We start from the raw sequence: 27,195 nt of genomic DNA, 5'->3' as shown, positions 1-27,195 counted from the left end.
TCAGGGAGGTAACTGGAATTCTCTGTGTGTTGGATTTCTGGTCTGAAAAGTGGGTTAATATTGGTTCCTTCTTCAGGGTTTCTGGGTTAATAGGTGCAAAGCCTTTATAATAACATCATTAAGTATTATCTAGTAAGACAAATGTACCCACTGGGTAGAAATCATGCTGCATCTTCTGTACTAAGTATTGTCCATTGGTGAAGTGTTTATAAAGGTTGATGCTTTCTTCAGTCATCCATAATAATAACTAACACTAAATTTGTGTCAGGCACTGTTCCAAAAATGCAAGCAAATATCTGAAACTAAAAAGTTATAGGATATATTTATAGGACTAGAAAATACACAAATTTAATAGGAAACAATTGATCTAGCTAGTCAACCCAGATTATACATGTAGGAGGTGGACAAATATTCAGAAGGACCTTTGAGAGCAAGTAAGTTTGCATTTTTCATCTAAGCTGCTGATTAGAATCGTGAGATCCTTAAAAATTCTGGCTTCCTAACACAGACAAAATAAGTCAGAATCTTTGGGGGTAGATCCCAGACATCAGTGTTTTTAAAGCTCCCCAGGTGTGCCTAATGTGCAGGTGGGGGGGAGCCCCGAAATTTCTTTTCATTTGCCCCATTCTGCACATGCAGAAGCTGAGGCCCAGAAGGATGAAGGCTTTCTTCAAGACACAGCAGGTTGATGATACCCTGTCTAATTTCTTTCTGGTCTAAATGTGGCTTGTATTAGTTTTTTCTCCAAATGTTTAGTGCTGAATTAAGTACTGGGAAATGCACTGTGATAATGATTACACAAATGATCCACATTTAAAATGATTTGCTAGTTTAATCTAAAAGAGAAATCAAAGGAAGACTAAAAGTTGTAATGAATAGTATAGAAATAATTCTGCCCTATACGTTAAGTTAGGAATATATGTAGAAATAAATTTGCCTCATAATCTTAAATAAACACAAATTTAACAGGGTGCCTGGGTGGCTCAATGGGTTAAAGCCTCTGCCTTCCGCTCAGGTCATGATCCCAGGGTCCTGGGATTGAGCCCCGCATAGGGCTCTCTGCTCGGCGTGGAGCCTCCTTCCCCACCCCTCTCTCTGCCTGCCTCTCTGCCTACTTGTGATCTCTGTCAAATAAATAAATAAAATCTTTTTAAAAAACCCCACAGATTTAAGAAAATATTATAGTCATTAATACATATTGCAAATACTAAGTAAACAAGAATATAAATCTTGTGATAGTAATTACTTCATAGTACTGATAGTCAAGAAAGAGGAGTCAGGTAAGAAATATTCGGCTTCTTATTTGTAGACTCACTGGGTTAAAAGAAATAGCAAGTCTAGATATATGGAAAGCAACTGAGGCAAATAGACATCACAGAACTAGAAATGAAAGTCTCTTGCCCCTGTTATTCAGAATGGCCAAGGCAGAACATTGACTTCCTAAGTGTCAGTTTTGAATGTCTTGGTAGCTTTAAAAAATGGTGCCTATTTATTTATTTATTTTATTTATTTATTTATTTATTTAAATGGTGCCTATTTAAAAGGGGGCTTGGCCCAGAGATTTGCTCTCTGCTACAATCCAGAATTGTTATGACATTGTTCTGTTCTTTAGTGTTTAGATATAAGCCTTTACCAATACTTACACTTAATTGCTCATTTTTTTTTAAAGGCTAGTTCCTGTTTAAAATTGTTCAGAAGATGTATGATCTTTTTAATTCTGCTTTTCTCTTAAACCAGATTTCTGCTGCCGAAAACAATGGAAATGAATCAGGTGTAAGAGAGCTACTGAAAAGGATCGTGCAGAAAGAAAATTGGTTTTCTGCATTTCTGGCTGCTCTGAGTGAAACGGAAAACCATGCCCTTGTCCAAGAGCTAACGGGCACCCCTGATTTTGAAAGCAATGCAGGTATATCTAATTCTACTATAAAAGAGTTTGTACCTTTTCCTTAGTGATTGAGAGTTTAATGAAGCCTGTAGACACAATGCCAAACACTAAGATATTTAGAATCAAAGTTTCAAAATTGGAAGCGATTTGAGAAATCATCTATTTTTTTTCTCCCCTTTAAAAACGAGGAAACTGCTGCATGGGGAAAGATTAACTTACCAAAGGTCATATATAAAACTCAGCAAACTAGGCTATTGCCAGCTTTATATACTTGTATATTGGCAACTGACCCCTAATCTAACATTCTTTCCACTACTTCTCTTATATTGAAAACAAGATGATTACCTAAAGTTTTTATTAAAATAATTTATATACTGATTAAATAACCAATAAGTTGGAAGAAAATATTTTAGTGGTTATCATAACTGTGCTGCTAATCTTCTGGTTGTTTATATCAATTTTTAAGGAATTTATTAAACATTTGATAAAAGGTCTGTGATTACCAACATATCTCAATATTACTTCCTGTGAGGTTTTTTTTTTTTTTTTGGTCCTTCAATTATAATAATAAAAGTAACATTCTAGAGCCCTTTCACATATATTTCTAAATCTAATACAAACTGCCATTTTATTTTTCTTTTCAAGGTATGTATCTTATGTTTTCAAAAATCTCTTATGTAAGACAAATTGAAAGTTAATTGGTAATAAAATGATTTAAATACTTTACGATCAATTTAATCCTACTTCTCTTCTCCTCTTTATCCAGTCATCCATCATTCATTCAATGGGCAACATGTGATGAGTGCCACACATACTGTTGCAAATACTGCAGATACGGGCTTAAAGGAGACACACAAAGTCCCTATGGCCACATAGGGCCTTTCTAATGGAATAAGACAACCAGTAAACACATTTCTGAGTTGCTTGTACAAAGTAAAAATTTACTAAATTATTAAAATAATTTAATAATTATTTTATTATTTATTATTATTTTTATTATTTTTTATTCTTTATTATCTATGAAATAGGTTAATTTTGCCCAGTAGTTAGAAATACACACACACACACACACACACACACACACACACATCTGTGTATATATCTATATCTATATCTATATTTATATATGCATATACACAGAAACAGACAGACACACACACTCTTAATGAGTTTGTTCCCTTTCAGGACCTCATGGAACCATATCCACCCATGACAGACATTTAAGAGCTTACATTTCAAAGAAAAAATGGTTGCAGTCTAGATTTTTTTTGTTGTTCCCTGGGAAATTTTGGTCTCAGTGTAACAAGGGACATTAGAAAGGTGGCCTTTCAGGTCACAAGACCTTGTCATATATGTCCCTCAAATTCGACGGTACCTACCCATTTTACAGTTATGTAAAGTGGCATACTTGTTTAGGATGGAGTCTAGAAGATCTGCTCCAAAGTGTCTTCTAGAGTCTCCTGACATAGACAACATGTCTGTCCAAATTTATTTCTATAATATACATATTTTGAAGATTTTTATTCACTTATTTGAGAGAGAAAGAAAGAGCAAGTCAGGGGAGGGACAAGAGGACTCCAGGGTGAACAAAGATCCCAGAACCTGAGTGGAAACCGAGAGGAGCTCAACCCACTGAGCCACCCAGGCACCCCTCTTTCTTTCTTTCTTTCTTTCTTTCTTTTTTTTTTTTTAAGATTTTATTTATTTATTTGACAGACAGACATCACAAGTAGGCAGAGAGGCAGGCAGAGAGAGAGGAGGAAGCAGGCTCCCTGCTGAGCAGAGAGCCCAATGTGGGGCTCAATCCCAGGACCCTGAGATCATGACCTGAGCTGAAGGCAGAGGCTCAACCTACTGAGCCATCCAGATGCCCCCAGGCGCCCCTCTTTCTAAAATATTTTTCAGGTCCTCTTCACAAGATGCTTTTTAGAAGTTTTGTTTGTTTGTTTATTTTAGTAGCTCTATGCCCAGCATGGAGTCCATTGCAGGGCTCCAAATCAGCACCCTGAGATCAAGACCTGCGCCAAACTGGAGAGTCGGACACTTAGCCGACTGAGCCATGAAGGCGACTCTAGAAGTTTAATGTAATTTTAAGAATTACAATACTTTGAACAAGAGCAATGTAGGTAGAGGAAACATAGTAAATCCCAGGTAATACCTACATTATGACGCATCTCATCACATATATCTAGTTCTCTCATGCTTTCCTCTTCACTTTCTTTATGTATGCCATAAATTTGTGTTATTATTAGGTCTTTATGTGTCTGCTTCTGAATGGCTTAGGAACTAGTTTATCCACATTTTCCCAGCCCACACACATACCCTATCTGGCCAAGGACAAGCACTTTATAAAAGGGGGAAAGGCCTTGTGGAAAGAAACAAAGGGGAAACCAATTATCCACCCCCCTCTCTGGTCCCTTAGCAGATGCCTCTCATGGTTGGGACTTCTCCCTCCTTCTACCAAAGGGAGTGAAGGTGGGTATTGACCCAGATATGGCTTCTGTGACGGCAGGGAGCAGAGTGGAAAGGGATCTCTGAGCTTCCTCGGAGGATTGGAAGGAAAGCTCCAATCCACCCCTACCTGCAGGCAGGTTGCTCCTGACCTACTCATTCCAAAAAGTAGGACTTATTTTTTTCATTTCCTCAGAAAATCCAATCAGAGGGATTGGGATTTAAATTTTGTTCCTGAACTGTGCCTCTTTTTATGGGAATCTAAACATTTCTTCTGGTCTGGTAAGTCTTCATGACCAGAATAAAGTTCACTGATTATTCTCGTGCTTAGGAGTTACAATGGACTAAATTGTGTTTCCCCTAAATTCATATGTTGAAGCCCTAATCCTTAATGTGACTATGTCTGAGGGATAGGGCCTCCAGCGAGGTAATTAAGGCGAAATGAGGTCAGAAGGGTAAGCCCTAATCTGATAAGACTGTGGCTTATAAGAAGAGGAAGAGATCTCTGTCTCTCTCTTCACCATATGAGGACACAGTGAGAAGGTGGCCTTCTGCACCCTAGGAGAGAGCTCTTACCAGACACCAATCCTGCCGACACCTTGATCTGGAACTTCCACTCCACCACTATGGGGAAACAAAATTCTCTTGCTTGAGTTACTCCATCTCCGCTATTTTGTTGTGGCCTGAACTAACAGAGACAGAAGCTTGGGCTCCAGATCCTGATGCTTATTGAATCCTGGCTCTTTTACTTCCCTGCATGTGTGGCTTGGAGCAGGTATTTGCCTTCTCTGTGCCTCAGTTCACTCCTCTGTGAAGTGGGGAAAATAATATTACCTATTACCTAGGGCTATTTGGAGGATTAAATGATTCAACATTTCCATAGCACTTAAATGATAAGTACAAAATAAATGGACGATTTGGATTACAAACCCCAAACATACCTAATGTGTACCTGCAAACACTGTCAGGTCGTCTTGCCGAACAACAGAGTCCAAAGTCACAATAGTTTTCTTCAGGAAATTCTCCATACACAGGACATACTTTCCCTTTATCCTTTAAGATGGGTTCATCCACAATGATACTTTAAGAAACTTTATTTATGGAATCAGTCTTCTCTGATAGATTATAGCTTCAGGAGGCCAGAAACTCTTGTTTTTCTTTGTAACTCACATAGCCCCTTAAGAAAACATTCGATACATGTTAGTTGAAGGAAGGAAGGCTGATGGGAGAAATGGAGGGAAAGGGAAGGAAAGGATACAGAATATTTTATTGAATCCCTAAAAAATCTCCAGATATTCAAAATACATGAATTTAGGCTGACATTAAAGCATATGTACATCTCATGTAGAATGCGCAGCAAGGGAACAAAATGGCAAGAGCACAAGCTAAAGAAAAACCACTGCCAAATTTGCATTTTCATAATTCTGCCTTAAATATAACTGTGTCACTAAATTAGTGTCTTACTTCCTACCAGTAATGGTCAGATAGGAAATCATCAGACTGTTTTAGTGATTACCGTGGTACTTCTCATGATGTCTTTTTAGATAAAATTTAATCATTACAAAAGAATTACTCACTGTGTCCCTATTAAAAATAGAAATACCGTATCATAACAAAAAATACGTTCCTAGCATTTCAAAATGTCAAAGTACAAAAGTATATCCAGGCAAATTTCTACTGGGAACCTCCACTTGGTTTTCAAAATGACAATAGCTTTTTATATTGCATTGAACGATTTACATTCTGTTGCGAATTTCAGAGTATTTCGATATACTCAGGTAAATGTCTATGAGGAACTCCTGTTTTATTTTCAGAATAGCAATTGCCATGAAGCAGACTCTACACGAGCTTGCACTGACTCCTGTTTACCTTCTGATGCTTCATTCACAGAGACTGAGAATTTATCACAAGAAAGTGGCCCTGACGTTCAAGAGGCAGTTCTTTTAGCCACAGGTCAGCCAAGTCCTGAGGGAGCCGGCTGGGACGAGGAGAATGATTCACTGGAATTGTCTTTGATGGATTCTTCTGTTGTCTCAGGTATTTGGAACCTGCACATCGTTTCCATATTTTGCTAATTACCGCTTCCTGAAGAATCATTTGGTGCATTGATGATGTTGGTTCTGTGAAACACAGGGAGAAAATTTGGGCCTTGGGGTTTTGTGAGCGTTCTTATTAAAATCTTATTTCTAGAAACGTTTAAATGAAAAGAATTCTTTGTGGCTAAAAATGTTTCAAAATGGGTGCAATATTAATATGTTATGAATAGGAACACATTTGGTTCTAATTTTACTGTAGGAGAAGCTATCCATGGTCTTTGTGATGTGATAAGTATTATAATCATACCCTATATTTCATAGTTTTCAAAGTACTTTCAAATATATGAATTAGTTTGATTCATCCCAACCTCCGAGAATTAAAAAGGCCATTCATTATCTTTTTTCTTTATTTTATAGATTGGGATGTCTCAGAGAGGTTCAGCTGGGTTGTAGAGACCAAACACAAGGCTGTAGAAAGGAAGATGACAGGTGCTAAACGGGGGTTGGCTTGATTTACAGTAACTAATTGGTGAGAGAACTCTTTTCCACCATGACCACCTTTTTTGATATGAAATATTCCGGAACGATCAAACTAATTTAATTACATTCCCCTCTCTAATTTGCTCACGATAGAAAAATCCTCTCTTCCTCTCTTCCCACCAAAGGGCCACATTCTATTTTCACAAGAAATAGTCATTTAAAAGAAAAAAAAATGTAAATATCTGTGCTGTGTGGTAAATGTTTAAGAAGTAACTCTCCGGGGAAAAGAGAAGTCCTGAGCTGTAGTATTTGCCAATCTTCACGATGGAAATGCTTTCCCTGAAGCTGGTGTCAAACCTCCAACCTCACGTCCCTGGGTCGGAAAGAGAGAAGCACCAGCTCACCATCCTGTTAGCATTTCCGCTAGCAGATACAGTAAGCATTAACAGCTTCAATGCCATAGAGAACAGGGACATCCAGAAACATGATCAGGAAGTGATGAGTTTAAGTATTCATTACCTTTGCTTTCATGTAATTTATTTAACTGTAAATCTATATAATTTAATTTTTAAAATGGCTGTGCTTAACAACCTGCTCACAAATTCCTGAAAATTTAACGATTGGCTCTGGTGAGCCGATATAAGCAGACACCATCACACCACTGCAAAGTTTCCTACTTTCTTCCCTCTCTCTCTCTCTCTTTTTAAGTATTCTGCCTCCAATGTGGGGCTTGCACTCACAACCCTGAGATCAAGAGTTGCATGCTCCACTGACTGAGCCATCCAGATGTTTCCAAAGTTTCCTATTTTCTACTCAGAAAAGTAATGTAACTGCGTTGCAGGAAATTTGGAAACCATGAAAACATACAAAGAAAAAGTCACCCATCCTCCCACAATGTGTATATATTACTTTTAACATTTGGGTATCTATCTTTCCGATCTTTTTACATAAGTGGATGTTTATATATAATAGCATTTCTCCTGTGTTTGTTAGATATTCTTCTATAGCATGGTTTTTAATGGCTTCATAATAGTCACGTCCATTGGATGCTTTATAATTAATAAGTCAATTGTTAAATAATTAAGATGTTAAAAATTTTCTACATTGTGAATAACTCCCTACATATCTATGTTTCAATATAATTCTTGAAAACCTATTACATAATTGGAACTTCTGGATCAAATGATGTTTACCATCTTAAGACATTTGAGACTTAATGTCAAATTTCACTCCAGGAACTTGTACCAATTTAGGCGTCCTGTAGTATAAGAGAGTGTTTATTGCCTTGAAATCTCTTCTGCAAAAACAGTTATTTCTACAAAATATCATTATTTTCAAACCTTGCCAATTTGGTATTTTGCTACTTGAATTTGAATTTTTTGATTTCTAGTGGAAAACCTTTTGGTAAGTTTATTCTTTTTGTTGTTGTCACTAATTGCCTCTCTGTTTTCCTATTAGGGTGTTTATATTCTTTTTGCTGATTTGTGTGATCACAAATCTATATAAATGTATAGGATAGCAATCCTTTGTCATAAATAGTACCAATATGTTTTACAGTTTGCCCACTATTCAAGCTTGTGCCTCGTTTGCTTTTTTTTTTTTTTTTAAACGCAACATTTCTGCTGCTTTGCTGGGTAAATGAATCATCGGGAGGAGTGGGTTTTACTGAAATGCACTCTGATTCCGTAGGTCCTCTGTGGAGCCTGAGATTCTGCCTTTTTCATACGCTCCCTAGTGACACTGTATCGCTGGCCTGGACCACACGTTAGTGAAGCTTAATATATGGAATAGCAAAAACCTAAATTCCAGAGGGATTTTTTTTTTCCACTTGAGCAGCTGCACTATCCTTCAGAAATCATGATCTTATAGGAATGCCAAAATCACTCTCTGAATGTGGATTTATCACATTTTAATAAACTTCCTTGATAGGATACCTGACATCCCTGTGGGTTACTGGCTGTTTTCTAAATCCACACTAGAAAGAATCAAAGACGGGACTGAGGCTGGCAAATGATCCTGTATCTTGAATGAGGGTTTTTCATCAAAGGTTGCCAGCAGCACATCTTGTCAGCCTGTAGCTTATGTATCTACCGAGGATTCTGAGTCTTAAAGTGAACAAAATTAAAGGCAAAACTTTAAAAATGTTCTGTTTTCTTACTAGTTAGTGTAAAACTTAAGAGTTGCGTATTGTGAAAAGAAAATCTGGATCTTAATAATAGCCTTAGAGAACAGAAAGGGTTTTGTGTTGTTTTCTTGCTGTGTTCCCTCTCTCCTTCTCATTTGCCCTCTGTTCCTTTCGATTCTTTCATTTAACAAATATTTATTTAACTCCTGCATGCCAGACATGTACTGTTCAGTATTCAGTTCTGCCAATACAGTGGGGGAACATAACAGAGGTGACTTCTTGCTCCCCTGGAGCTCTCAACTGAAGGGCCTGTCAGTCAAACAGTATTCACTGTATAGTCGCAGGAAGTGCTAGTAACAGTCATACAGTAAATGCAAGTACAGCTACTAAAACATATACTAGTCTGAGAACATGCAGAAGTATATAATACACTGTCCAGTGATAGGAGGACCCCACCCAATTCACAGACTTGAACGACCTTCTGGTCTACAGGATCCTCATGATGTCTGGACTTCGCCGTGGACTTGAGAGCCATATAGTCCAATCCATTCTGGTCCTTCTCAGCACAATAGCAAAGGGTAACTTACTTAGGAAAATGTAGTTCCTTTGCCTTAGGTCTTAGACACCACAGTTCATAGATGCTATGGATCATTGCAAGTGTTGGTCTATTTTCTTATTGCTCTCCAGAACTAAGAATTACAGGTATAAATAACTTGTAAATTACCATTAGCCCAAGAGAGTTACTGGTGTCCTTTTTTTAAAAAAAATATTTTATTTATGTATTTGACAGATAGAGATCACAAGTAGGCAGAGAGGCAGGCAGAGGGAGAGGGGGAAGCAGGCTCCCTGCTGAGCAGAGTCCGATGCGGGGCTCGATCCCGGGACCCTGAGACCATGACCTGAGCCGAAAGCAGAGGCTTTAACCCACTGAGCCACCCAGGCGCCCCACTGGTGTCCTTTTGATTAAAGGTTTTATTACAAAATTTACTGTAGAAGGATTTTGCCTCTACGGGCATCCTTTCATAGAATTAGCAGTCAAAATAAAGGGGAAAATATCCCATAGTCTGTATCACGCATTTGCATAATTTTTGTTTTGTATATCTCACTGGTATTGATAATATACAATTTTTATTTTTAATTTTAATATATAGGGTTAAGATTTCACATACAGCTTAAATATAGCCAATGCTACCAAAGTAGCATTGAAAGAAACTTATTTCTTAAGCTGCACACATTCTATAAATATGAATTTTCATATGCAGAAAGAAAAAAATGTGACTTGAATTATTTCTAATTTTAAATTGACTCCTCTAATTTTTATTTCTGAACCAGTTTCTAAAATATTTTTTTCAGTGCATAATAGTCTTGGTGCATACAAATGATAATTATTTATAGTTTCAATCAAAGACTCCTTATGTATTGTTTTTCTGCCCTTTTGACTCCTTAACACACCTGGTGGGTAAGATATACTACCACCAGTAACAGTAGCCTGCCCTGAAACCAGTTTTAATCCCATTTCTCTTTCACCCTTGGGGTGATATATCAGGATTCCCTAGTAGGCGGCTCTGGAGAGTGCTTTTGTCATGCCTCCACACTGGGGACTGGCATGTTCTTCCTTCCTCCTTCCAAATGCTTCCCATTAAAAAGTTGTTAATAATGAAGATGGCACCAATTTTTAAAACTTGCCTTCTTCTAAGTTAACACAATAATTTCTAAAGGATGTTTAGACTGTTAGTAGAATTTTGATGCTGGATGTCATAGTTCTGCTTCCTAAAATCACTGGTCATCTCTTATAACAAGAAAATATTGGAAATCTGTGCTGTTTCTCTCTAGACCACACCACCCTAGAAAACATCAGAGGGACACAAAAGCCACATTCATTTTCTTCTGCTGAAAATATTTTAATTTTAGCAAATACAGGTATCTGGATAATTTTAATTACCTAGGCTTACAGTAGAATTGATGGTACAATCATTTTATATTTAATAATCTGCTATTCTTGCTTTCTCAAAAACAAGTATTTTACATCGACTTTTACATTACACCATTTTAGGAATTAATGCCCTGTAATAAAATAAAAGCCAAGCAAATGAGATTCAAAACAAGATAAATTTTTTATTTGCAATGAACTTACTTGGATGCAGAGTTTCACATAAAATCTCCCAGACTTCTTTTATCGGTCTGTTAGATCTTCCGGTTATAAAACGAGACGGTGCAAGTACCCGAGATTGGCCAGCAGAGGGCGCTTTTACATTATAAAGAGAATGGAATTCACTGTTCCAGGGTGGAAGATTATAATGTAACTGTAGAGTGTGCCATGTGTGAATATACAGTGCGCATGACTGTGAATGCATGTGTATATTTTGATTTATATATTCGTTCACGTGAAGATTTTAAAATTCCACCCCAGCTAATGAGCTTACCAACCTGCTTGTTTTCAGACTTTAATACCTTCTTTTTCATATTCCCCCATATGTTCCACTCCTTAGGTTTATCCGGTGACATTATGCTTTGGAATATATTGTGGATATATTTTGCATAGATCATGTTCTGTAGGAGGGGTTTAAAAATTGACCTTTATAAAACAGCCTCCTTCTCCCTGGCCCAATCTGTTATAGCACTTTTTTTGTTGTTGTTTTGTTTTGCCTTTTTATAGACCAAAGTCCAATCTTAGATTTGGTCTATACTAATTTCTGTAAAAATGCCACAAAATTTATCCTTGCACTTGAGGACCAGAATAATGTTTTATAGCACCAGCCTCTAGAAATTTAGAGATTTTTAGAATCTCTAGGAAAAAAAAATACCATATAGCACTTGAGACCTTAGTGGAAAAGATAATTGATATAGCAGCATATAAGACTGTGTCAGAATTACCCACACTATTACAGGATTGGTTTCACTACAGGTAGCTATCCTTTATTTCCGTATTTTGCTAAATTTAGTTACATCAATTATTGGGAACTAGAAATACTACTGAGGCAATCCAAAAGGAAAATATTAATTTGAGCTGAAAAAAGAAAAAGAGAGAGAGAGACGGCCAGAGAGAGATAAGCTGCTGTCCCTGCTGATGTCAGTGTTGGCTAACGGTTAATATAGGTTTGTATTTTATTTGAAATTTCTCCGGAGCCATCTAGGTTAGTTATATGACTCCCAATTGCTTACTAGTTCTATGAGGGTTATTGTTCATCTCTCAGGATGGAGGACATAGGTATTTTGATGGGAAGCATCTCCCCAGTGTGCAGTTAAGACGTGCTGGATTTATTTTCATGACATCCTTTTATGGCTACAAACGTCAAGCGTTTATCTTTTCCCTTTTTTTTTTTTAAGCACCATTTTAACAAAGGCGACAATTTTAACTTTAATTTGATGCTTAGGACTTACCTTCTCTATTTTGGCACGTGAATGAGGACTAGAAGCCAGAGGGTGAGTTGGTTGGGTCTTATTATTGAGAGAACCAAGTACCAGCCTGTTGTCCTCACCCTCAAGGAGTTTGTAACCCAGTTCCAGAAAACAAGTTCCAGGCCCCCAGAGGAAAACAGTTATCTATCCAGAGTGGAGGAGAACGTGTTAAAAGATTAAGGAGGGTAGACTTGGGAAGGAAGACATAAAGACAGCCTCCCTAAGGAGGAATTGGATACATCCGTCCTGTGTTGGATCTGTGCACAGAGGTGGTAGGCAGCATTTCAGACCACATGGGCACTACGAGCAAGGGTGTAGGTGTAGGAAGATTCAAAATACGTTTAGGGTGGGGGGTGTCATTGAGGGGGGCTCTGCATGTGTGGGAGCAGGGCTTTTAAGGAAAGTCTCTGTACTTCTGTTCAATTTTACTGTGAACCTAAAACTGCTCTGAAAAATAAAGTCTATACAAGATGGACCCAACAGTAAATAAACACATCAAAATCCAACTATAGTAAACACAGCAAAATTATACAAAAGTGCAGGGCAGCAGTTTGATCAGAGGGGACCATTGATGGGGGAGGGTAGTAGGAGAGACTTCCCAGATCAATGAAAGTTAATGGGCTTCTCTATGGCTTTTACAAGTGATTTCCCGAAAGGGAAAAAAATACTCTTAACAATTCTGAAATACTAGCACAGTGCGCGCTGGTCATTTCAGATGATGTTTCTAGGAGAGTCCTTCATGGGGGGACTGCGTGCCCTGGGCAGCCGGAGCCGGCTGCCACTAGCTTGCCAGAGCCAGACGCACCCATCTCTTCCCAGCTCCACTCTGTGACATCATGCTGGTAGCTTGAAATCAGCCCTGGCAGGAATATTTACACGTGGACATTAGCAGACACTTTGAAATCATGGTTTGTTTGTTTTGTTTTGTTTTGTTTTACCTCAAGGAGCTGACCGTTGAGTATTTACCAGAACACCCTTAAATGTGTCTCTCCCCATACTCTCCTCAGACTTACTTAAGCCTGCTTAACTTGAATAGCTCTTCCAGAGGGGGTGGTTACCAGCCAAAGAAGTTTCCAATTCATCTTCTATCTTGCCGTCCCTAAACCTTGTCACTGCCAAGACTCACTTCCCAGTGGTCATTGGGCTTTTCCCTCATAGCTGATTCACTCTGGGACTTTTGGCCCCCTTGTATTCCAATAACTGTCTTTACAGAGGGAGATCCAAGTCCAAAGGCTAAAGGGTATACATGATACAATTTAAGCCAACACTATTACTTACACACAATTCAAATTTAATTCTGACTGAAACATTTCAGCGGTATAAATTCTATAAACAGGAGCAAGGAGCTCCATGGATAGCCATGTGGGCCTGTGGCTCTAGGAGAGTTTTTTCTCTTTGGGGAACTCATTTCCTAGAAGCTTGGATCCAGGAGAGAATATGCAAGGTGGGTGGAGGTGGCTTCTCTCCATTCTGCGGGAACACATGTTCCCTGGCACGGAGAGCAGAATCTGACAGACCAAAATGTGAGCGTGTGTGTGTGTGCGCGCGCACACGCACAAATCCATATACATAGAGCTGAAAATAAAAGTCATCTATTTCCTCTCAAAAAAGATTAAGGATAAGTTATTTCAAAAGAAAAGGAGTGTTTGAGTGTTAGGATACTTTGCATTTTAGAAAAAAAAAAAAAGACAAGAGGTCTTAGCAATGTGTCTGATCCAATTATAGGAGCCCACAGAAAAGCACAGAAAGATTCAAAGGAACCCACAGTCCAGAATAACTTTATTGGTGGTCTTGAAGAGCTTGGCTAGTATATCTCAATGAGACATTAGAGGAGGAGGGGAAAGGAAAGAGGGTGATAAAGATGTGTCTTAGTCCCAAATGTACGCATCACAAAAAGCCTGCTTTTTCCATATGGACAATACCCAACTGTTGTTCATTTTTATGTTATCAATAAGAGCTATTGAAAAAGACAGGACCCTAAGAAAGAAAGGAAGGAAGGGAGGAAGGGTATTATTAGTAGTTTGAAAGCAGGCACACCTAGGAAGCCCGTGCAGTCTCTGTGGGAGTGCCCGTGAGTGCACATGTGTTCGGATCTTCGGCATTGTGGGCTGTGGGGATTATGAAGCCAGGCAAAGGGGAATGGCTAAAGAGGTGAAGCTAACACGCATCCCAAGGTCAGAGCAAGAATAAACATGAAAGGACGGTGGCAGGTGAAATCAGACTATTTGCAGACCTTGTAAGCACTACCTCTCAGGTGAATGAGAGCTGCAGGTGCCCTTCTTCTTTCTCAGTGTGTATAGAGGCCCCAGCCCTTTGCACTGCTTCCTGCTCCAATGCAAAACCACTTTTCAGCAAAGAGAATGTTTGACAGTCCGAGGCAAAGGGTGAAAAAGGAGAAATATTCTGTAGAATGAAAAATGCATGCAGGTGGAAATAAGGGGGTACAGTACCTGGCAGGGATAGAAAGAAGTAAGAACCAATTTGTATCTTACCTAACGAAGCTTAGCCCTTAGGTTGAAAAAACAATGTACTTACCAACTAATTGTTATAATAGCATTTTCCAGCAGAGGGCATACTTTACATTGCAATAGATCTAAAAAGGCCTTCAACCAAGAGGTTTTTTTCATTTGAATTTTTTTAACTTCAATATTTTTGGTTTCTGAATGGTTTAAAAATATTTTAAAGTATTTAAAGTCTAGAGGATGTTAAATGTGAAATTTCTCAGATTCCAGTTAATATTTCTGCCTTATTAGTAAAATATTCAAGTTGTGATTGCAAAATGAGGCATTTTTTTCCGTGGCTTATGGACTGGTCTTAGACACTATCACTGTATACATAGCTGTTCTTTTTTTGTGCTGTTTACAAAATTATTACAGAAAATCCTATCTTTTAATTGGATGAGTATCATTTTCTTTCATTCCAAGAGAGTTTGATATACATAACTGCTTTTTTTTTTTTTAACAGTTAGAAATTACCAGCATTTTCTAATCTGTTTTGTATCCAGCTTTGATATTTTCCCTAGAGGAAATGACACCTATATAAAAGTTAACTAAACTTATTATATAATATAACTCCAATATTCAAAGCCTGTTTAAGTAGCAACTTCATGAGAATTTAAGATTTGTTTCTCTTCATGATTCATTTCCTTTATCTAAGGGAATCATTCTCAAGATAAAGGAGAAAGTAGAAACTACTACCAATATTAAAAAAAAATTAAGAAAAAAAAGGTTAAGTCACTTGTTAGCAGTGGCTGCAGAGTTCAGATCTGGAGACCTATTTGGTTGACTTCCTAACATAATGTTCTTTTCATGGCAACACCCTGCCTCCAAGTGACTACCCTATTTTATCTGATCTATTTTAAAATCATAGACATGACTTTGTTCATCAGGACATAAGTCCAGATTGACATACTGTGAAAAGTACAAAGAATAAAACAAAATAATCCTATATAAGTCAGTTGCAGGAATTCTTGCCTTATGAACTCAATAGCCCGGTTTAGTTCTGGTATCACATAATCAATTGATCTGACTTTATGTGTGTGTGTGTGTGTGTGTGATTTTTTAAACATGATTTCTTTAAGTGAATGCAGGAAGAAAATCTCTGGGGAAGATATTCTTAATGTTATGGGAGAGTCAGTATATTTTCTTTTATTATTAAAGTTATTTCCTTTAGTACTTCTCTTTCTATGAAATAAAAAAAATATATCAAGTGCATAAGAATTCGCTGCCTAGGAAACAAAATTATTTTTGTGTTGAGAAACTGGAGATTTTATATATCCTCAAAATGACAAAGAAATAGACCTCTATATATTCACTTTCATTTTCATAATTATCTCTAGCAGAATTATTCCAATTAATTTTGTTTAACAAGGATGGAAGTGTTCCTCTTTTATTTGTGTGCAGAAAAGTAAATTTCAAAATTTGTGTGGATGTTTAAATATAAAGTAAATGAAAGTCTATCGATGAAATTAGAAATGTTAGCAAAATAAAACAATCCCTCTCCTTTTTTCCCCCCTTGGGAAGATAAACTGTTTCAAGATTGACAGAAAATTGGACATTACAATGAAAATGTCTATATGCTTTAAAACAATAGCAACAACAACAGCAATAATCAACTTTCATTTCACTAACATTTGGATAGAGGATTGTTTGCTTATTTATAAAGCTTTGCACAAATCATCAAAAAACACTGGAATACCAGGCTTGGATTCAGAAAATAGGGATTTCTCTCTCGGCCCCATTCTAGCTGTGTGATTAGGATAAATCATTTAACTTCTCTGGGCCTCTGTGTATGGTCTGTAAAACTAAGGTGATGATGGATATCTACCACATAGGATGTTGAGGTTTAAAGTGTAATTTACATCTGTGAAGGCACCGAGCTGAAGTGTCTTCCTGACACATTGCAAATTTGTTTGTAAGGTCAAAATAATCCATGAAATACACTTAATAATACACTATTTCTGGGAGCAACTTTCTTTAATACTTACAAATTAATCATGCACTTTGCACTAAATAGCTCTCCCAAACTTACATATGTTAAAGCAAAGCTTGGGGGAAAACCTAGACTTTACAAATATACAAAGTAGTTTTAAGATTGTTGTTTAACTGCAGTGATTAGAAAATGAAATGAAAATCAAGTGTAATTTCCATTTGTATTACATTTAGTGGGAAACCTAAGGATACAGGGTTAGATTATAGGTAATACTTGTTAGTATTTTTTAGTATTTTTGGTATTATTTTCAGTTCTCACACCATATTTAAAACAACAAATGAAAAGCATGTCAAAATTTACTTTTTTGCTTCAGAAATCGTAGTCTATACTTCTAGATCTAGAATTATCCTTGCAATGACATTTTCCCCATCTCATTTTACACCTTGCCTTTTCCTTACAAATCATATTCTCTTTTCATCAGTACATCTGCCCAGAACTCTCTTCTGCTTGACAGTTCTATCCCACACTCGCCTCTAAGCTTCTAACAAGGCATACCTCTGGGAATTGCAAAGTGCCATATTTAAAATCTCTCAGTGAGATATACAGGTTTTCCCGTGTGATCATAAGGGATTCCTCAAATCTGAGTTTGAGAGCTAATCTACGACAACTGGTAGGCACAGTATTTTCACATTAGTATATTTATGTTGTGCTAATATACTTAAACAGTATGTATGTCCATTGAGAATTTCTTATCAGCTCTTAACTTTTAAGAAAAGATGTCTTGTATATTTGATGGGGGTCAGCTGTAATTCCATCTTATTTCATGCTGACTAGGCTTATCTGAGTTGGAAGGGAGATGTCACAGACATCTCAGATGTTCAGGGAGTACTAGTCAGCAATAAAAAGGAACAAATTACTGATATAAACAACGTGGAATCATCCCGAATGTCTTACACTAAGTTCAAGAAGTCAAACAGAGGTTACATACTGTGTGAATCCATTTATGAGACATTCTGGAGAAGGCGAGACTCTAGGGACAGAAACTAAATCAGGGGGCAGCAGGAGAGAAATAACAACAAAGGGGCCCGAGGGGACTTCTTTTTTTTGGGGGGGCGACTTCTGAGGTGATAGAAAAATCTTGCTTGTGATGGTGGTTGCAAAACTGTATACATTTGTCAGATTCATCAAACTAAACCTACCTAAAAGAACAAACTTTTTAAAAAGAGTGATTATAAAGATAGTTAAAAAGATAAATTGTACCTCAATGCACCAACTTAAAAAAAAATAACTGGTTAAGGAAAATGAAGACACTTGTCTTTTTGAAGAGTTGTACCCTGTCTTTTTCCAGAGAAGTTTTATTGATAATATACTTAGTGCATTTTTTAGCCACTTCTATTTCTAGCTCTAATGTGTGACACTCAGACTAGTCTAAGTATCTAAAGGCTACCTTCGTGTAATTTATTTAGTGCCTTTGGGAGCTTTAGCATGAAATGATAATTATGCAACAAGTATAAATATTATGAATTGTTATTAATTTTAAGAAGAACACTATTTCATGGAACTCGTGCCCTAATAATACGCCAGCTCCTTGATTTTTATTTCATTTTCCAATCACTAGCAATTGAGCTACAGTGCTAAGAGCTGATTGTACCTAATATTACTTAATGGCAATCAAATTCTAGGAGGCAAATTGTACTAGCCCCACTTTAACTAATGGCAAGCCAGGCTCAGAGCAACCTCAACAGCCAATTTCACGAGTCCTGATTCTAGAGCCGATGTTTGCTGCCATCTTTCACTTACTTTTACTAGTTTAGCAATAGTTCTGATCCATGTGGATGAGATTGCATAAGTCCTTGGCAATAAACTGTAAAGAGGGAAGTCTTCCCTGGGAGGGGGGCGGATTTTCAAAAACAATTGATACTGGGTACTGAAAACCAAACATCGAGATTTACAAATTAAGGGAGTCCTCTTGCTGTTCATCTTCACTGTAACTTTTTGATGGAAGCTTAGTTTAATTGTAGTAAAGCAAAACATTGATTTCCAACCTCACATAAGCTTCTAGTACAACTGCCATGCCAGGCTCTAATGAGATTCTTTTTGAGCAAATTCTTTTGGAGATTTTTAAAGTTACATTTATCACTGAGCTGTTATTTTCATCACCCATTAACAGAACCGTGTATTTTATTAATTTTTTATACTTTACTAATTTCCTACCATTTGTGTTAAAATAACTCAGGGGATTACTATGTAATACTTTGTGTTTCAATGCCATTATCAAGCGTAGATTTTCTTTTCTGGGACAAAATTCCCGTGTGGGGGGACAACAAACGTCATAATTGTTTACAAGTTTGTATTTCCTCTCATCGGGCGTGCGGTAAAGTAGGTGTGCGTGTTTGATTCTCTACCCTGCGGCTGCTCATCCATAGTGGAGTTTCTAAACGTTGCTTGCCAGAAACTCTTACCTTTTATTCACAATCGTCTGGGTGTGCCTTTTCCACTTGCATTGAACTGCATGTACTGTGTGCTGTAGAGGTGTGCAGTTAAAATACGTTTATTCTCAGAAATATTTTAAAAATATTTTAAAATGTTTTCCTTTGCAGAATCAGACACAAGTTTGGCAGAAGGAAGTGTCAGCTGCTTAGATGAAAGTCTTGGACATAACAGCAACATGGGCAGTGATTCAGGCACCATGGGAAGTGATTCAGGTACTGCCTAACTGTTGTGTAAACCTTAAAAAGTGTGAAATAAGACGCCATATAGTGGAAAGCATGGGGGCTGTTCATACCCTCCCTAATGGATTTATGCAATTAAAGCAATTCTTTTCTACAGTTGAAGTTCTTTTGGAACTTTGCCATTCACTTTCTTTAAAAGTACAACTTACAAAAGTCTTAGCATCAAGCTCTCTCATTTTGGATCCGGGATTTATCTTTTTGGTGTAGATAAGAACATGCATATGCCACATTCCATAGAGTCAGGTCACCTATTTTATTCATGCTATCCCTTTGCGTGAAGCTGACTGCGTTTCAATCATGTATTCAGTTTGGTACATGAGTTCCCGTACCCTACCTTTTTTTTTTTTTTTTTTAACAACATTTTAAATTAAAAAAAAATAATACTGTCAATAAGAGGATTGTGACTCTAGATTAACTGCAGGTAACAAGAGTTCTTTATTTTTCTAATTTTATTTTATTTAAATTCGATGAATTAACATATAATGTATTACTAGTTTCAGAGGTAGAGTTTAGTGATTCATCAGTTGCATAGAACACCCAGTGCTCATTACATCACGTGCCCTCCTTAATGCCCAACACCCAGTTAACAAGAGTCCTTTTAAAATGAAAAACTACAAATTACACATGCAGTTAAAAGAGTTTCAATTTGTCTGAATAGCTCTTGCATAGAAGTAGAGTTTCCAAAAATATTTTTGTCACCAAATGAGGACTTTATTAGGTGTTTCCCAAATTGCTGTCTTAGTTGGATATCACACCAACAATAAATGAGAGTGCCTTTTCCCAGTCCCACACTTCAGCAATACTTCCTGTTATCAGATTGCCTAAATTCTGTCAGTCTGGTCGATTTCATATTGCTTCTTTCTGTTGTTTGAATGTGCAATTCCAATGATTACAACCGAACTAAAATGTTAACATTTTCTAAGAAGAGGTGATAGAACCTTGGATATCTGTTATACACCTTTCCATATTTGTCTGTGCACTTGAACTATTTCATAATTAAAATTAACAAATTATAAACAAATTATAAACAAACAAAAAATGCTTTGCAATGTGGCCAGCTAAGAATCAGTAGGAAACTGGCAAATTAAGAAACACAAATTACTTTATTATTCATTTGTTCTATGATTGAGTTCTAGAAAAAAACTTGGAAAATATTGTGTACTTCAGATTCCCTTGGGTTGTGAGAAGAATTAACGAAATTTAGCTAGAAGAATCGTTAAGGGATAAAATCATTTACATAAAATCATTTACATCTGCCCTAAAAGCTTTCCAGGATTTTAAAGGGTTAATTCATTTTCTGTTCACTGCACTCAGTGTTTATTAAGTTATTGCCCTGTGCTTATTTCTTCGGGTTGTATTTGATTTTTCCATACTTGTTATACAGTTGTTAGATTTAATAATTAACATTTCTATTAAATGTTATTGATGTTAGAACTCAAAATATGTTCTAGCTAATATTTAACATCTTTATGTTTGTTTTAAGCTTCTGGACCTCATCCTAATTTTTGTTTGTCTAAGTAAGGGCTTTTCAACAATATTCATTCATTCAATAAATATTTAATGGGCATCCTGTATGTGCTGGGCATTTTGTCTATCTAGTGCTGTTAGTGAATGTAACTATTTGCTGATTTTCAGTCCTCAGTGTGGCATGAAAGACGTGATAAATCTGAACACAAACTACTTTTAAAAAGCAAATACATTTTCAAAGGCAAATACATATGAAGACAAACACATTTTCAGAAGGCACCCATTGATGTTCTAGATAGGGTCTGTACTTAGAAACAAAGAATTACTTTGCATAGTGGGTAGTAAAATTCTGAATTCATAAAATTATGAAATTCCTTTCCCTCAGGTGCATGATACAGAACAAAGTAGAAATCAATGTAAAAAAGGGATTAGATAAATTGCAAATTGGTGAACATATACTGAATTTCTGAAAAGCATTACAATGTTTGGGATAATATTTTAACTTTTGAGGTTAACATCGAAGAGACTCTATCCCATATGTCCTTTGTCTGCCTTCAACAATTACATAATGGGACATAAGGATCATGGATGTGACCCAAGACAATAACATTTTGCTCCTCTGTGGAAGTATTATATCATACTAAAACATGATTAATGATGCTCTTAAACTTTAGATATTCTCATTATGCTACAGAAGGCTTTTTTGCTTTTCTGTCTCTCATTTTTAGAGAGATATACTGCATCTCACAAAGTGGCAATATTTTTGGCAATACACATTGGCCTGATATGTAGAAAGTGTTTCCTTACTATTTCGAGGTAATACCTATTAATATTTGTCCAGCTGGAATGGCGTGTTTTTCCGTAGTTACATACTATAGGTAAAGGAATACTTTGTCGATTTCAAACACATGCAGTGACAGACCTTTTCTCTCCAAGAATAACTCAGCTGTCAAAATCAATGTGAGAATGAAATGTGCCACATGGTGTAGTTCCAATAAAATGTTATTATTTAAGTCCTATTTGATTTTATTTTTTGACCATTTATATGGTATAGTATAATTTCAAGGTCTTCAATCAATATTTGTTGTAGAGGGAGGGTGCAGTGTTATTCAAAGCTTGTGCATATTTTAAATAACACATTCATTATTGCATTTAATTGATTTTGCTTTTTCAAAGCAAGCCAAAAAGAAACAAAACAAACAAACAAACAAAAACCCAAACATTTCTTTTATAAAGGAAATTGGCTCCTGGCTCATTGACACCAGCCCAGTTCTCTCCTTCTGGTGACAGAGAAGAGAAAATTCTCTTTTCATTGCTTATGTGGATAAATTCTTCCATCCCTATGTCAGAGGATGTGATAAGGCAAGAATCAGGCTGAATATTTAGCACTCACCCAGCTCTTCTTTGGATGCTATTCTCACAATGAATCCAACTCTCATTTTTTTCCATGTTCACTCTATGCTTCTCTTTTAAACTTGGGGCTACCTATCAAGTTTCCCGGACTTGACTCAAAATTATAGATGCGAATTGAGCTATCTATCTAATAGCCAGACATTTTTAGTGGCTATAGTATAGTACTTTAGACTTTGATGTCCTTTAAGACAAGGACCATATTCGTGGGACTGTATGGCATGTAATAGGCACCCCGTTAATATTTGCTGCAGAATGAACTAGTGGGACATGATGAGTTAAGTAGCAGTGAAACAACACGAGTTTGGCTCCGGAACCAAATTTTGAACATGATAGCCCTTTTAACATCTTCACTCAGCTTACATTTATTAGTACAATAAATATCTAGCCTGCATAAGTGGAATCGATGTTTTACTCATTTGACTTAATCTTAGATTACTTGGGGAAGAGATAAGAAATTGCCCTAAGTTTCTCTTTTTAATTTGTGTTACCCAAGGATATAGTAGTAAGCATGAAAAACAAAAAGTGAACCTGATTATTTAAAGAGGTACCTGCAACTATTACAAGGGAAGCAGAATTTTATTATTTTTTTAATATCATGCAAAAATAGACCTAGAGTGAAATTAAAAGGAATTTACTAATCTCTTTTAAGGAATTTCCTAAATTAAATATCGATTTAGTGAAAGTAAGTTCCTGGATCTTGGGGTTAAACACAATTTAAAGTACATCCATCTTCCTTTGCAAATGTTCTTGCTCTTTTGGAAAAATTAGGTAATAAATGCTGGGAATATTAGGATCTTCTATAAAGGCCACTTAGGAGAGAAGTAAAGATAATCTTAAATAAATTTGAAACTTACATAAATATAATAGAAGATGACTTATTTTGATTGCTGTAAAGTTCAAAGCAAACATGGAAAGCAAACTTGTAAACGTGTATCTTTAAATGCTGGTGATCTCAGATGGGTTTTTCCTGAAAATCCTATTAAATGAATCAGCAGATGATCCAGTGATAACTTAAATGTATTGCTTCTTTGTTTACTCATCCACAGAGAAGGCAAATTTCCTGCCGGGTTAGTAGATGACTCTTACTAAATGATATTTGGTGTGAATTTTCCTACCTGTGCAGATAGTACTATCACAACAAGCTAAAATCCATTTAAAGAGAATCATCCAGTTGCTGAAATGGAATCATCAGCAACTTTTGTCAAGTTAATGGGATTTTGTTAGTTTAGTTTTATTGCAATCACTGATAAGAGAAGGAGCACTTCATGTGTAATGAAGTACTAAGTGCTGTCATTTCATTTTTTTTCTTATGATTACATAAAGCAAAAGATGGGCTTTTAAATTGATATAATATTTATTTTACTGCATTCCACATGATAGATTATACATTTTTAGATCTTTTTCCCCTGGCCAATATAGATAAATGTGATCACTTTTAAACAAAGTATGTTTAAGCCAAGATATGTTATAATAATTTTATTCTAATGCTCAAAAAATTAATATATGTTAGTACTTTATGAGAATTTTAAATTTAGAAATCTGTATTAATTGGAAATATTTTTACTGTATTGCACTTTGAGTTTCAGGAAAATATGAACACGTGGAGAATATATATAAGGAAGGGATAAAGATCACAATGAAAACTAAATGCCAAAATCAGTTGCAAGTCAGTTTAAACGAACAAAATTGCTTTTCATCTTTTAATGAAAACCTATCAGTTAAAGGCTTGCATGGGAGGAGTTTTCCCCCCTCCCTAAATATGTTTAATCTAGCTACTTCACGTGACAAAAGTAGGATTTATTTTTTAGTTTTTAGTTTTTTTGCCATTTTAGATGTTTGAGATAGATGGATGGGCAGGCTTTTGGGTATTCGGTTGTCAGATAAAGTTTTTCAAGTGAAGGAAAGTACAATTAGCTATAATATCTCCTTTGCAATAAAAAGTAAGGAGGGGTGGTGATGACAATGACTCATTCTTTTTCAGTTCCTCTTGATTCGTAGGTGGCAAGACTATGGAGAAACAAGTAGGGCATAAGGGCTCAACAAAGAACCGGAAAGCCTGATGCATTAAGAATCATTACTGCCAATCCTGTACAGCAGCCCTTCTTGCAATTTCGCCTGGCTTTGCCCACTCTGTGAAAAGACTCTCCCATGTTACCTCCCCTCCTGTCCTCCATCCTGTTAATTCACTCCCTTTACCCCTCCGCCCCCAGGCCACTTCCAGAATGGGGTGCCTGGGTCGACCTCGCAGATGCCGGCAGAGAGCTGACACCCATATGGTACAGAAAAGAGAAAAACGGATTGGTTTGGACCACACATGAAAAAGAATTTAAGCCACGAGAAGCCTATGCTGGGTTTCAGACTTCCTAGCCTGTGTTATTTTATTGCCCGTTCCCTTATTTTTCTACCTTTTAATTTCCTTCAGAGGAAGAGAATGTGGCAGAAAGAGCATCTCCTGAGCCAGAATTGAACCTCAGGCCTTACCAAATGGAAGTCGCCCAACCAGCCTTGGAGGGGAAAAATATCATTATATGCCTCCCTACAGGGAGTGGGAAAACCAGAGTGGCTGTTTACATTGCCAAGGAGCACTTGGACAAGAAGAAAAAAGCATCTGAACCTGGAAAAGTTATAGTCCTTGTCAATAAGGTATTCAAGTAGCACGTAGTGCAACAGTGCTTATTTTCACTTTATTTTTCTGATGCATTTGTAAAATGACATATATAACAATGGACACACAGACTTAATGTAATTAAGAGTAATATCGAAATAAGTAATTTGTTTTAAGTGTTTGCTTTTACAGATATATGTAATATTCAAGTTATTATCTTTTAAAATGAATTTTTTCATAACACCAGAGCATAAATCAAATAGCTTTATACATAAACACTTATGTGTAAAGAATAATACATTTACCCAGATATTCCTTAAGGTTAACTGGCACTAATTTAAGTTATCAGTACATGGACATGAATGACCCCAAAATTTTACTGGAATCTAGGATCAAATACTGTCTTTTGGAATCTCTTTGACTGTTGACCCTTAGTCAAAAGTGGTAAGTCCTCTTTACCAGAGATTTTAGGATCAAATACTGTCTTTTGGAATCTCTTTGACTGTTGACCCTTAGTCAAAAGTGGTAAGTCCTCTTTACCAGAGATTTATCGTTTGTTTGAAGACAAAAAGAAAATTAAGTGACTATTTGGCTAATCTAAATCAAGTTAAACAGGAAAATAGAGGGGCATCTGGGTGGCTCAGCCAGTTAAGCATCTGTCTTCGGCTCAGGTCGTGATCCCAGAGGTCTGGGATCAAGTCCCAAATCAGGCTCCTTGCTCAGCAGGGCGCCTGCCTGCTTCTCTCTCTGCCCTCTGCTCCCCCTGCTTGTGCTTGCTCTCTCTCTGAAAAATAAATAAATAAAATCTTTTTTTAAAAAAGGAACATAGATAACTAACTTCCAAGAATTATGTATAGATGTTACTTGAAATGCAACTGAGGTTTTCCTGTAATAATTTATATATTGGGGTATCTAAAGAATAATCTTCATAAACAGGTTTAAGTCTTCTTCACTATAAAATAAAATCTAGTTATTTGAGCTTTATTTAGATAAATGAATTTACTAATTTGTAAATTTGATATTGGGCAGATTACTCTTCACTTTGTGAAGTAAAACTGAGTATACATTTCCGTGGTCAGACATAGTCTTTTTTCTGTTACTTATGCCATCACTAGATTTTCATCATTTCCTTTACCAAAAATATAGTAATGGATTAAACAGCTTTTCTATATTCTTGGATTTCTATTATACCAAAGGTTTTAGTTGCAACCTGCATTTTGGTACCAAAGAAACATACTCAGAATCTATGATCTGAAAAATTTCTTTTCTTAAAATATTTTATTTATTTACTTGAGAGAGAGAGAGAGAGAGCGCAAGTGGGATGAAGGTCAGAGGGAGAAGCAGACTCCTTGCTGAGCAGAGAGCCTGAGGTAGGACTTGATCCCAGGACTCCGGGATCACGACCTGAGCTGAAGGTAGACACATAATGACTCAGTCACCCAGGCGCCCTATGATCTGAATAATTTCTATCATTTATTTCCAAATGCATTTTGTATGTAACTGCTAAGTTGAAAAAACTCTTCTTTATACTTGAATGCCTACTATTAAAACAGTTTTATTTCTCTTGTGACAATAGTGATACATTAGATTTTATTTGTGATTAGCCTTTCACATATACTCTTTTTTTTTTTAAACATTTTATATATTTATTTGATAGACAGAGATCACAAGTAGGCAGAGAGGCAGGCAGAGAGAGAGGGGGAAGCAGGCTTCCTGCAGAGCAGAGAGCCTCATGTGGGGCTCGATCCCAGAACCCTGGGATCATGACCTGAGCCAAAGGCAGAGACTTTAACCCACTGAGCCACCCAGGTGCCCCTCACGTATACTCTTTATAAAAGACATTATCTTTTGGAATAAAATAAATCTAGCTTTGAATACACCTTCTACCCACCAGTAGTTTGACTTTGGACGGATTCCTAACTTCTCCTTGCTTTAGTTTCCTCATCTGTAAAACGAACAAAATAATACTGCCCTGTGCAGTTGCTCTAAAATTTAAATTAGATAATCTATCTTAAGCCTGGGAATGAGTCAGGAAGTTTTAGTTCTTTCTCCCACTCCCTCTTCCTCACCTCCATAACCAATTAAACGGAACTCCTTACCCAGGGAACAGGGTCTTAAGTGCCAGGTTTAGAGAAAAAAAGAAAGTTAACTGGATTTGAAGATACTTCAGC

The 27,195-nt window shown here is 36.6% G+C and overlaps 1 protein-coding gene across 1 annotated transcript in view; it reads left to right on the top strand.

Moving 5' to 3' along the window:
- LOC111140996 (interferon induced with helicase C domain 1) overlaps positions 1–27,195 on the top strand; it is a 55,315-nt gene that overhangs the window by 6,405 nt on the left and 21,715 nt on the right. Inside the window, exons 2-5 of the mRNA XM_022493302.1 lie at positions 1,738–1,906; positions 6,227–6,373; positions 19,408–19,512; positions 24,842–25,062. Coding sequence (XP_022349010.1) covers positions 1,738–1,906; positions 6,227–6,373; positions 19,408–19,512; positions 24,842–25,062 — 642 coding nt within the window. The remainder of the gene's footprint in view (positions 1–1,737; positions 1,907–6,226; positions 6,374–19,407; positions 19,513–24,841; positions 25,063–27,195) is intronic.

This window comes from Enhydra lutris, unplaced genomic scaffold, assembly GCF_002288905.1.
Source record: "Enhydra lutris kenyoni isolate GAN:26980312 unplaced genomic scaffold, ASM228890v2 scaffoldscaffold1, whole genome shotgun sequence".
In the NCBI taxonomy this organism is placed as follows: domain Eukaryota; kingdom Metazoa; phylum Chordata; class Mammalia; order Carnivora; family Mustelidae; genus Enhydra; species Enhydra lutris.
The sequence above is the reverse complement of the archived record's forward strand: the minus strand, read 5'-3'. Positions and strand labels throughout refer to the sequence as shown.